Genomic DNA, 14,158 nt, shown 5'->3' with positions numbered 1-14,158 from the left:
TCCTTAACTTAATTTTGCACTGTTGCATTTTAATGGCCTAAAAGATCTAAAGACCTCTAATACTACTGTGTTTGTATTTTTTTGTGTTCTTGTACTTTTTAAGAAGATTGATGTATTGTTTTTGTACTCAGAAGGACAAATTACTGATTGAAGTTTAGTGAGTCTGGGCAGTCTTGTTTCCCATTTGTTGGAGGGTATCTCATTCTAGCCCCAATATATATAAAGAAGAAAGTATCTTGTTTTCCTAGAGCTTATTTTATCTTAACTTAGGTTGAATTGTAAAGCTTTTCTTTGAGAATGAATGTTTCTATTTCTCACTTATTACACAGGTAATTCTGACTCGAAGGACAGAAGAGGTGAGCCACTCACCTTATGTCTGTTGTCCCCTTTATAGTGTACAGTATTCACCGTCTTTGCTCAGTTTGTGGTAACCTTGTGTGTCTGTATGGTTGTGTGTTTACTTTCCCTTAATTTGTTTTCCATATTAACCTTGTAGAGAAGAGTAACAAACAAATACTATGTTTCTAAATATAGATTATGGATTCTAACAGTTATGATGTCTTTTAACAAGTAGTAAAACAGCTGTTATCTTAATTTATTATGTCACCTTGCTAATAGCATCCTTTGGTGCTGTTAAGCCATAATTTCTACCCTGTAGTAATTCCTAATGTCTAATCAATAATTGCTTATAAACATTCTAGCTTTTTATGTTGTTTTCGCTAGTCTGTAAAGTGTGGACCCTTTGTCATTTTATATGGATATTATAGGTTTTCACCACTCTAGTGTAATGTCCCAGTGGCTGGAGATACTGTGTAAGTGGTCTAAGGAGGACTGGCAAGTCCCTGGTCAACAGAGAACAGAATGCGTGGGTACTTACGTGGAGTGGCTCATTTTACTTAGGACAATAGTAAGACTGTCATAAGAGGGCGTAAGAGAAAGAGAGATCATTCAAAGGTCTAAGAAATGATCATTGCATTTGAGTTTGGAAAATGTTAATCTGTGAACCAATTTTTCTCCTATGATTTTTTATTTTATTAAATGAGTTTTCTGAGGCTTCCCCCATCCACTATTTAACCATGCACAGTTTTTCTTGCTTAATTAATAGAACATTTGAAGGCTTATGAATTCCCATTAAGTAAGGGAACATTTGAATCAGAAAAGTAGGTACGATAATCCATCATGTGTTGTCCATCTGCCACCATATTTGGTGAGGATTGGTAATATGTTATACTGTGCACAGATTTCTTGTGATTTTCCAGCTCTCACTTTCTTTTTTTTTCTTTTTTTAAAGATTTTATTTATTTATTTGACAGAGAGAGATCACAAGTAGGCAGAGAGGCAGGCAGAGAGAGAGAGAGGAGGAAGCAGGCTCCTGCTGAGCAGAGAGCCTGATGCGGGACTCGATCCCAGGACCCCGAGATCATGACCTGAGCCGAAGGCAGCGGCTTAACCCACTGAGCCACCCAGGCGCCCCTAAAAGTCCTCTTTTAACCAGTCTCAGAATACAGTCAAAAGTTGAAGTGGTATAGGCTTTAGGATTAAACATACAGTCTGCTTTCTTCCTCCACATAGTTTGTATTTTCTTAATATTCACTCTTTTCTTGCCCCAGTATTGTCCCTGTTTTAACTAACTAACATAGATTTGAGTGGTTCCAGTATTGTGATTAAAAAGAAATGAAATTACCTTAATTATCTAGTGTATTGCTAATTGTGACATATTATTAATATGTATTAGCACATATCCTTTTTAAGTTAAAAATAAATTTTTGTGTAATTGATTTTGACCAAACAGGAAAATTGAAGAGACATACATGTTCTCAGCAATATTTAAAGCCCCAAATATAATGACATTTTTACCAGAGCAGATCTCTAGAAGTATTTCTTTAAATTTTGATATCACATTCTAATTTTAAAACCAAATGCTTTCTGAGAAATGAGGCAAATTATTTTAAAATATTTCCATCATAATGGTTTTGCTAAGCAAAGTATATCTTATACAGATGAATTAAATTATAAGTTTTTCTGCACTGGTCTCGGATGCTTTTGAATAGGAATGGCTGGTGTTTTAATTGTCAAAACAGAAAGGAATAAAAACAGACAAAGGGAGGCAGGCAACTTTGCTTTCTTTCTTTTGAAGTCTAGGAAGCTGGTTATTTTATCATGTGTATTACTTTTTAAATATATCACACTATCCAGCAGAATTAGCTTTTTTTCTAATTGTGGTAAAATATGCATCATATAAAATTTTCCATTCAAACTGGATAGTTTAGTGAAATTAACACATTGTTGTACAGTTATCACCACCATCTACCTCCAGAACTTTTTTATCATCCCAAACTAAAACTCTAAACATTAAACAGTAACTCCCCATATCTCCTTTCTCCCAGCCCCTGGTAACCAGTAGTCTACTTTCTGTCTCTATAAATTTGTCTATCCTAGCCACCTAATTTAAGTGGAATCACAGCACTTTTCCTTTTGTAATCAGCTTTTCTTTTAAAGCGTTTTATTGGTGTTAATTTGGGTGATTTGTGTAATATATAGTAATGCATTAAATCCAGTTCTTGCATTAACTCCTGAGTACCTCTTCCCCATGAAATCAGTGGTCATGAGTGCACTCTCCAGTTTTTCTTCAGTCTTCACTGATTTTACATCTCAGTTTTATTAGTTTTGTTGTAGAGAGAACAGACTCTGGTTTAGGGGAGAGTACTTTCTCTCTCCATAGCACCTGCAAAGCACTGAAGGCACTAGTACTGAGGGAGATGACATGAGATGCCACATGATCAGAGCAAGGGCAGCAAAGGCCTTAGTCAGTCCTGCAGAAAGCTCTGGAGTTGGAATGGGGGTTGCAGGGGCTTTCCCCTGGGCCAGGCTACTCTTAGGCCAAGGATACTTCCTGGGAAAGGACTTAATAAGAATTGTTAAAACACTAACCCTCCCAGCAGCTAGGGGAATGGTCTTAAAGGGGAATCTGTAACATCTACTTCCCATTTTCATGAAGTTAGAGCAGGATAGTGATGCATACTCTCATCTATTCAGAGGTTTTCCTGTGTAAGAAAATGCTCTTGAATAGTCTTGATATATGTATTAAGGCTGGGGAGTGAGTGGCATTGTGGAATATTTGGACAAGCTGTGTATGGAGTGGTTAAAATCCCTGGACTCAGGCTAGACCATCTCAGTTCGTGAGTTGACTGTTACCACTTACCAGCAGGGTGAGGTAGATATCTGACTTCCCTGTGCCTCTTTTCACTATTTGCAAAATAGGATTGGAACATAGTTTCTGTCATAGGGTTATTTTGGAGAAAGAAGTAACACATATAAAGTGCTTGGCCTACTGCTGGGTCAGCACATGGCAGTTGCTCAGCAGGAGCTGGCTATCACATTGCTACTCCTGCCATCCCACCACTCTGTTACAGTTCCTGTTGATGGGACACTAAGGAAGTTGGGAATCTTAGCCGGTCAGTTGGGACTCACAGACACAGGGACACTCCTTGCCTCCTAGAGCCTTTGTGTGAGACAGCTCCCAGGGCAGGGTCATCTTGCAACCGTTCCACTATGACTATAAACATTTAGCTATTCTCCTGCACCGTACCTTTTTTTTTTTTTTAAGATATTATATATTTATTTGAGAGAGAGAGTGAGCTAGAGTAAGCATGAGTGGGTAGAGGGAGAGGGAGAAACAGGCTTCCCACCGAGCAGGGAGCCTGACACAGGGCTCAATCCCAGGACCCCGGGATCATGACCTGAGCCAAAGGCAGATGTTTAACTAACTGAGCCACCCAGGCATCCTGGTTTTTTAATTTTGTTTGTTTGTTTTAAGTCTGGAAAGAGTATCCTCTAAACATTTCTGAAGGAGTCCTTGAACTACAGAGTTCTAGAACCAGGCAGGATAAGCATTCTTTTGAATCTCATAGGCTCATTCAGGTTTCTCAGCTCTCAAATCAGATCACCTGCTCTGTCTGGCTTTCTAAAGAAGTATTTTTTGATCATCTCAGTAAATGACATTATTATTGTGAACTCCATGGCTTTCCCTAAGTACCTTTAGTTATATATTCATTCAGTACCTACGTGTTAGATGCTAAGGAATCCAGAAAGAAAAGAAATTATTCCCTGTCTCATGGAAGAAACCTGTGAACAGGTTTTGATGAACAGGTCTGATGAACAGTCCTGTGAACAGGACTTTGATGCTGATCAAAGTCCACTCAGCTACATGTTATTTGGCTATACCACATAAAGTGCTGCAAGGGAACGTAAAGACTCGTGCCTGGATAGTGGGAAGGACGCATGGAGGTGAACTTCGGGTATTTTAAATTAATACAGTGACTGAGAAAAATGAGGAGCCACCTGAAAGGCTGAAAGCAAGGAGACATGGGAGAGCAAGTCAAGTATTTGAGGAACTGTGCACAATTGAAGCACATGAAGTGGAGAGTGGCCAGAGCTAGCCTGTCTGCATAATGGACCTGATAATACAGTAAGCTCAAGGGTCAGGGTGTCTCCTGGTGATGGGAAGGAAGGAAGTGACATGGTCAGAATTTTGTTTTAGAAGGATAATGCCAGAGGCCTCAGGGAAGTTAGGTGGGCAATAGAAACTAGTTTCTTTTCTTTTCTTTTCTTTTTTTTTTAAGATTTTATTTATTTATTTGACAGAGAGAGATCACAAGTAGGCAGAGAGGCAGGCAGAGAGAGAGAGGAGGAAGCAGGCTCCCCGCTGAGCAGAGAGCCCAATGCGGGACTTGATCCCAGGACCCTGAGATCATGACCTGAGCTGAAGGCAGCGGCTTAACCCACTGAGCCACCCAGGCGCCCAGAAACTAGTTTCTGAATGATAATTTGGCCCAAGACAAGATTGGGCTCAACGCACTGGTTGGGCTATTGAGTCAACTTGATTACTTTTTTTGCTGTTTTTAAAGCCAGCGGGAAGTACTTAAAACATTACAGCTCTGCCTTTGAGAGTTGATGAATACTAATATCAAAAAGCATAGAGATGAGACAAACGGACTTTAGGGATTGAGGCTAAAGGAGTATGGCTTTTACTTCAGTGATTATTTTTGTAGTTGACCAAGGAGTGTCTGAATCTTTAGGTGACTCACCAGTCTACACGTGAGCCCTTAGAATAACATTACCCTTTGTTTTCTTGGGAAAAGGTTATAGCAAATAAGACATCTGTTGTCCCAGAGTACCATTTTAGTGTTTTTGAAATGCTGTCCCCATAGCCTGAGTCTAGGAAGTGAAATTTGCTAGAATGGATAGTGGAGAGGAGGTGGGGGTAGGCCAAGGAATAGACCACTGTGCTTGTCTTGCCTATACCGGCCTGCATCATGCAAGGCCACCTCCAGAAAACCTAGACCAGGACAAGCCTGAGACTTGAGATTATGACTCTGTCCAGTTAGGACGGGACCCTGGGAGAGTGACTTGATCCTGAGCCTATCTCTAAGTCTGAGATTTGGTACAGGGAGCTGTAAGGTCTCTCCTGTTTTCTTAATAGATCTGAGTCTCCTTCCCTCACAGAGGCCTGAGGACATCTTTACTATCTGTATTGTCCTTAACTGTATTAGAAACATGGATGTAATTCAGATGTCAACAGATAAAATATTACTTCTACTACAGAGGGCTGTTTTGGCCTGAAAGCTTGGAAGAGTTAAAGTTGTATTTGTTTATGTAGAATATGAAGAGTCAGGAGAATAGAGTAACTTTGTGGTTTTGCTTTAGATTTGCAGCTTTATACTATGGGCAAGTTAATCTCTGTGCTCAGTTTGTCACCCATAGAAAGGGTTAATAGTGGTTTCTATGTTGGGGTTCTTAAGAGAATTGAATGATATATGTATGGCGCTTTGCTCTGTGTACTATGTAAGTGCTAAAATATTAACTGTAATCATTTTCATTTCTAAGTTATCTGGTAGCTGACTCTTCTTGTCCTTTTGCTTATAGTTGTCAACTCTACTACTGTTGGTCATAAATAATACTGCACTGTTCTGCTTTACTTATTCCATCCATTTATCCATCCATCCGTCCGTCCACCATCTGTCCATCCATCCATTCAGGATTAGTTCTTACCACCCCATCTTACATCACAGAACAACCTCCCCCATTTTCTCTTTTACCCTGCCTTATTTTTCTTCATAGCACTCATTACTATCTGTATTATATATTTCTTTATTTACCTCTTGTTCTTCCTCAACTAGAATGTAAGCTTCATAAGGGTAAGGAATTTTGATTTATTCACTACTGTACACTCCAGACCTGACAGTAAGTCACTCAGTAAATATTTATTGAATGAAAGAATAAATATTGAGTGCAGGGATATCTGGATATGATCTCAAATCCATGCCTTCCAGAAATTTGTAATTTTATTGACATTTAATCTATGACTTTAATTGAGTGGGATTGTAGCAAAGTAGGTACATAGTGTTATGGAAGTGCAAGAAATGAGCAGTTACCCATAAAAGGTGATATTTGACCTAGAATTGTATAAGAGCAGGGGTGGTATTAACATTCTAGATCAGGGTTTGGCAGATTTTTTTCTATCAAGGACCAGATAATAAAAGAATTTCAGTTTTGCATCCATACTATCTCTGTCACATCTATTCAGCCCTACCTTTGTAGTGCAAAAGCAGTCATGGGCACTATATAAATGAATGCAGAGCTGGCAGTGGGCTACATTTGGGCTGTGGTTTCCCTGTTTCCAAGACATAACCATTCAGCACTCTCTGACAAATCATCTAGTCTGTGTAGGGTTCTGTTTTCCAGTGAGTCTGGATGGGGCACCACAGCTTGTTACCCAGCCTGTTGATGTGCTGGCCCTGTACTGGTAGCATTCTGCTACCCCAAGGCTTCTTCTCATTCCCAGGCCTGGTTGACTCTAAGCTTGAAGTGTTTCCAGGCCCAGACTGGTTGAACTCATATTTACTTTTCAACTGAAGGCTCTTTGGCTCTGTGGCTCTGATTGATCTCTGCAGCAGTCCAGTCAGTCCCTCGTCATTGTCTTCTACACATCCCTGTTTCAGATCTGCTGATGCCACTCTTTGTTGCCTTCCAGATAATGGTTTTCATTCATTAGTATTTTTTTTTAATTAAAAAAAAATTCTTTTTATTTGACAGAGATCACAAGCAGGCAGAGAGGCATGCAGAGAGAGAGGGAGAAGCAGGCTCCCCGCTGAGCAGAGAACAGGATGTGGGGCTCGATCCCAGGACCCTGAGATCATGACCCAGGCCAAAGGCAGAGGGTTAACCCGCTGAGCCACCCAGGCGCCCCCACTAGTATTTTTATATTTCTTCTATCATTTCAATGTACTTTTGGGAAGAGAAAGAAGTAAAATTATGGATTCAGTTTACTATCTTAAGATGGCTCTAATTACCTTCTTTTTTTTTTTTTTTAAAGATTTTATTTTTTTATTTGACAGAGAGAGATCACAAGCAGGCAGAGAGGCAGGCAGAGAGAGAGGAGGAAGCAGGCTCCCCGCTGAGCAGAGAGCCCGATGTGGGCCTCGATCCCAGGACCCTGAGATCATGACCTGAGCCGAAGGCAGGGGCTTAACCCACTGAGCCACCCAGGCGCCCTAATTACCTTCTTTTAATGCCTGGTGTACTTTGTGATTGGCATTTAACAAAGACCTATTTAGTGATAAATCATTAGTCTAGTATTTGTTTAATGCCAAATGTGTGAGAAATTTTGTCTGGATTTTAGGTATATGGTGAGAAACAAAGCAGATATGTAATTCTTGCCCTTGTGGAATTTATGGTATAAAGGAGGGACATTTCTTAATCAACTCTACTCAAATAAATATATAATTATAAAGTGTGGGAGGTATTACCAAGGGCAATAACTGTGCCTTATGAGAATAACAGGGAAGATAATAGCCGATACTGACTGTGAGTACATAATGTGTGTTGCCTACTGCACCAAAAACTTCACGTGGATGATCTCATTTAACCTTCACATAACTTATTTTAGCACTAAGGAAACTAAAACTTAGGATCGTAATTTAGTTGTAGGAAGTCAGAAGAGACCTCTTTGGGAAGAGTAACACTGGGAATGAGAACTGGATGACTAGGAGGTAGCTAGGCAAAGAATGGAGGGAGGCTATGTAAAGCAGAAAGGCATAACATGTTTGAAGGCCTAAGGAAGAAATGAACTCCGCATGAAGAGTGCCAGTGGTCAAAATGGAGTGAGCAAGGAAAGCATAGCAGGAGATAGGGTGAGCAGGGGCTGGTGGGGAGGTTGTTCTAGTCTTGTGTAAGGGTATTAGATTTCATTCTAAAGGCTTGGGAACTAAAAGGTTTTATAAGAGAGGAACATGATCTGGCTTGCTTTCTTAGAGACCACTCTGCCTGGTTTGTGGAGAAAGAATCAGCAGTGGTAGAGGGTTACTGTGATCCAGATGAGAGAGTATAGGGATTGAGGCTACAGTGTTGGCAACAGAATAGAAAAAGGCAGACAAATTGGAGGCATTGATTTTAGCCCTAAAACATATTACTTGCAGCTGAATTGAATATAGATGATAAGTAAGAGGAAATCATGGGGATATCTACATTTTTTCCTTGGCTAGCAGGGTGCATGGTAGTGTTCTCTACTGAATGGTGAGGGGAAGGCTTTAGACATGGAAGGTTTGCATTGCCTGTGAAATTTAAGTGGGGGTGACATATAGGCTCAAAAGAGAGATCTGATCAGGCAGTGCAGATGTGGGAATTGCTAGTGCATCATTTGCACTTACAGCCATCTGTCTGATCAGCTGGAGTGCAGAGAAGAGTGCTAGGGACAGAGCCCTGAGGAAGTCAGACATTTAGAGACCTTGTGTTAGAGAGGAACAGCTAGGGAGATTAAAATGAGACAGAGCAGCCAAGAGATAGAAAGAAAATCAGAAACATTCTTTGTTGTGGAAACCAAGAAATGAAAGTTCTTCAAAGAGGAGGGAGTAGTTTGAATGCTCATTTTCAGATGACAGCTGCATACCAGGGTGTGTTTGAAAATTGCCATCAACAAAGAAGCATGGTGGGGTGCCTGGGTGGCTCAGTAGGTTGCCTGCCTTTGGCTCAGGTCATGATCCCAGAGTCTTGGGATCGAGCCGTGCTTAGGGTTCCCTGCTCAGCAGAGAGCCTGCTTCTCTCTCTCCCTCTGTTACTCCCCCTGCTTGTGTGCTTGCTCTCTTCTCTCTGTCAAATAAATAAAATCTAAAAGAAGAAGAAGAAGAAACAAGGTATAATACCTCCCATCTCAAAAAAAAAAAAAAACCAAAACCTCCATCCCACATGTCCCTCCAGTTGCTGTTCATTCTCTCTGCACCTCTTTATGGTAGAAGTCCTCACTTCAAATGAAGAGTTGATATCTCACTGTCTTCTCTTTCCATCTTTATTTCACTCCCATTTATGCTGCTTCACCTACTACTCAACTGAGACCACTCGTAAAACAGTCTTACCTGTTGTCTTATCAAATCCAATTTCACTTCTCTGTGAAACTCACCTACCTAGTCTTTTGTAGTATCTGATTGATTACTTCCTCCTTGAAAAACTCTTTTCTTGGCTTTTGTGACACCATATTCTGCTGGATTACTTCCCACCTCATGACTACTGCTTATGAGTCAGTTTAACTAGCTGATCTTTTAAAAGAATATAAATCCAGTGATATTTCTGCCCTTTTCAGACTCCTCCAATCACATAGTGCTTCTCTTCACGTTCAAAATTAAATCCACACTGCTTACCATGGCATACAAAGCTCCAAGTCTTCAGATTCCTGCCCACCCCTCCAGTCACATCTGGTACTAAAACTGGCCTTTGTGCTATTTCTTGAACTCTCCAAGCTGCTAAGGGGTATTATGCTTGCTATTCCTGTGCCTAGAAAATTCCTTGCCCAGATTTTCGCATGGGTTATGTCTACACATTATTCAGACCTCTGCTCAGTGTAAGCACTTCAGACCTGCCCGAACTACTCTAAAATAACTCCTTCCAACCCATCAGTCTCTATCCCATTACTCGTCTTTTCTTCAAAGCACTTGTCCCTGTCTGAAATTGTATGTTTACTTGTTTCTGAATAGTGTGCCGGTGCTTCCTACAGGTCACTTGTCTGCTTACTCGTTTCTCTGTTCCCAGAGTCTGGAGCAGTGCCTGGCACATAGTTACTGGTCAAGAAGACAAGTTGTTGAGGTGACAGTAATGGATGTAATCCAGACCATATGTGACAGGATTGACCTTTAGATGGGAGGGACATGCCCTCCCTTTTAGCAGAAGGGGAAATGGTAAAGATAGTTATACACTCATACTGGTTGTATGGTTCATGATGGGGATGTGGGACTGGAGGAAGATCAGTCAGCACCTGGTCAGCCGCCATGAGAAAGGAGGCTAAGTATTGGGTGGATAGGAAGCAGGGCCCTGTGGAATGAAGGGAGGAGTCATTCTGTCTCCAAGCCAGATGTTGCTATAGTCGGGCTCCTGGTAAAGGTGGCTGTGGAAAGAGGTAGAAAAGAGTACCCAGCATTTTAGATACATAGTGCTTAAGGATCTAATAATGTCTCCCTGCTTTAATCAGGAGCACTGTTCTCTGTGCCAGGAAAGTATTTGCGTTTACGATAGGAAAATAGTCCTTTTTCCTTCCTCTCCCATCCTCCTCTAGATGGAGCTCATTGAGCCTGGGACAGAGCACATTGTTGGCCCTGTACACCCAGCCTGCCATCAGGATTGATGTGTTTGTGCTTTCAAATATTTGAGTATTTTTTATGTGCGAAGCACTGTTTTAGGCTCTGTGGCTTTGAAAGAAACATTCAGAGGGTTTTTATTCTAATCCAGGGAAAGAGAGTAAATAGATGTACAAGTCGGAGATGGGATAGGCACGTCACTCTAGGTTCCTCTCCCGACCTTTTCCCTCCCATTCCACCCACACTGGCCCTGCGGTAGCTGTGGGAAATGTTCTCTCTCTCACTCACTCTGTCTATGCCCTGAAAGTTACAGAAACATGGAATGAGCCCATCTTCCTTATCTGGGTGTTTCCTTGAGCAGCTGACTTGAGCCCTCCATTGCACACAATGGTAATAACATGTTTTGTTCTCTCAATTTCAGATGAGACGCCAATTATTGCAGTGATGGTGGCCCTGTCCTCTCTGCTAGTGATTGTGTTCATTATCATAGTTCTGTACATGTTAAGGTGAGCATGTTAAATGCTAAAGTGAGAATTCTAAAGCTTCTGCACTCTCTCGGATTCTTTTTCAGTACACCAGAGTCTCATTAAGCCCACACGGTCCAGAAGATAGTAGGATAAGGACAGTAAATAGAATAGAGAGGAATGTTCTATAATAATAAGATTAAAATTCTACATAGGAACAGTTTAAAAGCTCTACATACCTTTCCTCAAGACCTAGGCCCCTCCACCCCTGGTTTGCTTCCATCTGCCCAAATTCAGTTCCCCAACTCCAGTTTAACCTCAAGCCCAGGGTGGTGGTTTGAGGTTGAAGGAAAAGCTGTATAGTTTGTGTTGGGTTGGATGATTTAAGACCCTTAGATCTAGCCCTGCTGAAGCAACCCCTAACAGTACCCGATTGGAGATGATGTGGTAAATAGAGACCTATTCTATTTCTAGTTGGGGGAAGTTTGGGACAAACCTAGGATCTAGGATCCCTAACCCTAGTGCACTAAACTGAACTATGTGAATTACAGAGTTCCCCTTTCTTCCTTCAGGGTCCTCTAGATATTACTGTTCCCACAGGGAGAAAAAAACAAGGAGGGGGAACCCCAAGGGAGAGAAAAGGAAGGTGCATTTGTCGTTTCCCTGCTGAAGTTACTGCCCTGGCTGATTAGGATTAACCCTACCCTTATCTTTGGTTTAAGCTGCTCTGTGCTCCCTCTGTTGTTTTGCAGGGATAAAGAGAGGGGAACCTTGTGCACCCCTCCAGTTTGTCATAAGTCTCCCCTTTTCTGCAGGAGACTTGTAGCCAGACCTGTGTCCACCTAGTTTGAAGCTCTCGGCTTCTTCCTGACTACACTGGGGAAATACCAGGATTTTGTCTGATAGGATCATTCTTATCTCCTCTCCACTGTATTCTGCCCACTTAGCCCTTCCCCACCTGGTGTGGTGGTCATCTCCAGTGAGTCCTGCACTTGGAGCCACACAGAGGAGCCCTACAAAGCCAGAATATACTGTTATGGCACCTGGGTTGGATTCTAGTGTGCTTAGGATGAGCAGGAGCATCCAGAGGCACTGGGTCACCATGAAATGGAGCTGCCTCAGCATGTGCAGGACCCCTCTCTAAAAGAACATCTTTATTTGGTAAAGGAGGTTTAGGAAGCTGAATTGATATGTGGAAATATAAGGCCAGTGATTGGAGTCTCTTGACTCTGTGCTTACTTTTTCACTATGAACATTTTCTCTATAGGTTTAAGAAATACAAGCAAGCTGGGAGCCATTCCAATTCTTTCCGCTTATCCAATGGTCGCACTGAGGATGTGGGTAAGGCACCCCTTCATGACATGGGGAACCTTTGTGGAGAAGAAAATCAAGAAATAAAGGTTTCCCCATCATATAAGGGATAGGGGGAAGACTTGAAGATAGCAGACCTAGTCCTTGGTGGCCTGGTACATGAGGTAGAATCCCCAGTTTGGTCTCCAGAGCACCTGACCAACCTCCCGACTTGTATACTGCAGAACCCCAGAGCGTGCCACTTCTGGCCAGGTCCCCAAGCACCAACAGGAAGTATCCACCCCTGCCCGTGGACAAGCTGGAAGAGGAGATTAACCGGAGAATGGCTGATGACAATAAGCTCTTCAGAGAGGAATTCAACGTGAGTTCTTTGCTGAGGCTGGCTTGTTGGCAGGGAGGAAGGCAGACCAAAGGTCAGGCCTTTTCAGTCATGGGGTAGAAAACAGGTTTTCTAATGGGTTAAAAGGTGAGAAATTTTCTAGTAGACTCCTTTCCTATGTGATCATAGATAGGAAATGAAATAAGATTTGTCTTAACTCTCTCATCTACCCATCCATCCATCCATTCATCATCGCATCTGTTACTTTTTTTAATAAATACTTACCAAGCATCTAATACGTGCTAGGTGCCAGAGATTTGCTGGGGAGCAAAAACAGATCCAGTCTCTACACTCAGGGAACTTGCCACCTAGTAGGGAAATTCCCCTAAACAAGAGCAAAAATAACTGTTTAAGTTCAGACAGCAATATAGGACATGAAGGACTGGTGCATAGTTGTAGGAGTCTATATTAACATGTGGCATTTTGGGGTCTGAAACGGGTCCCAGAATCATAAGTACAGACAGTAGGTGTAAATGAGTATAGAAATGAGGATCATGGAAGAACGATCAAGCACAGGCCTCATGTGGGGTAGTTTTTTGTTTTGTTTTGCTTTTAATAATTCCCTAAAGAAGCTAAACATGTTTTGAATCTACCAGTTGGTATGACCAGCCCAGTAGTTCTGATCCCAATTCAGAACTTCCTTGAAGATAGTATGTTTTAATTGAGACCTAATCATAGGCAAGGGCATTGGTAAAGGAGAGTGGGGAATGTTCCAGGCACTGGAAGTAGCAGGAGCCAAACTATCACTAGTGAGGGTGGGTAAGAGAAGGGCACATTTGACAAACCAAAAAAGGGCTACATGTGGCTTAAAGGCAAAGGTTTGGGGAGGTAGCAAGAGAGGAAACCATGGAGGAAGACTGGGCCAGACTGTAGATGTTGTAGATTATCATGAATGAAATGAAAAGCCATGGACCAACCAGATTTATATTTTGGAAAAAATGTATCTGGCTGCTAAATAAAGAAGATCCCAGGGGGAGAGTAGATGCAAGGAGTACAGTTAGGGGCTGCAAGGGTTAAGATAAGAAGTGCTAATACATTGATATAAGATGGTAATAATTATAGAGAGGTGATAGACGTAGAGAAGCAGTTCCAGAGCTGGCTAATTCATCAACTTGTGCATTATTAATCTCTCAGTTTCCTTTACATCTACTCAGCCATGTGTCAACTTTATCTCTTAGACTGGCTCCCCTCTTGTTGCCAAAATGGCTTCCTCAGTTCTTAGTGCTACATGGAGTTATAACAAGGCTCAATGGGAAAAGGATGACTGTTTCTTCCTGTGTGTCTCCTTAACAGGGAGGAAAACTTTCCCAAAAGGTTCTGAAGACTTCCCTTGTTGCAAACTCCTTCTTAAATCAGCCCCAAGCAAGAGAAAAATAAGTTTA

General features: G+C 41.6%; 1 protein-coding gene across 3 annotated transcripts in view; it reads left to right on the top strand.

Annotated features, from left to right (window-relative positions):
* The window catches only part of PTPRA (protein tyrosine phosphatase receptor type A), a 149,101-nt gene that overhangs the window by 92,562 nt on the left and 42,381 nt on the right, over positions 1–14,158 (top strand). For 2 of the 3 annotated variants that reach the window (XM_059386573.1, XM_059386574.1), the window contains 3 exons: positions 11,044–11,128; positions 12,354–12,427; positions 12,622–12,758. In XM_059386573.1, coding sequence (XP_059242556.1) covers positions 11,044–11,128; positions 12,354–12,427; positions 12,622–12,758 — 296 coding nt within the window. Of the gene's footprint in view, positions 1–329; positions 357–11,043; positions 11,129–12,353; positions 12,428–12,621; positions 12,759–14,158 lie in introns of those variants that run through there. The other variant, XM_059386572.1, reaches the window with a different exon arrangement.

Source organism: Mustela nigripes, unplaced genomic scaffold (assembly GCF_022355385.1).
Source record: "Mustela nigripes isolate SB6536 unplaced genomic scaffold, MUSNIG.SB6536 HiC_scaffold_75, whole genome shotgun sequence".
Taxonomy (NCBI): Eukaryota; Metazoa; Chordata; class Mammalia; order Carnivora; family Mustelidae; genus Mustela; species Mustela nigripes.
The sequence above is the reverse complement of the archived record's forward strand: the minus strand, read 5'-3'. Positions and strand labels throughout refer to the sequence as shown.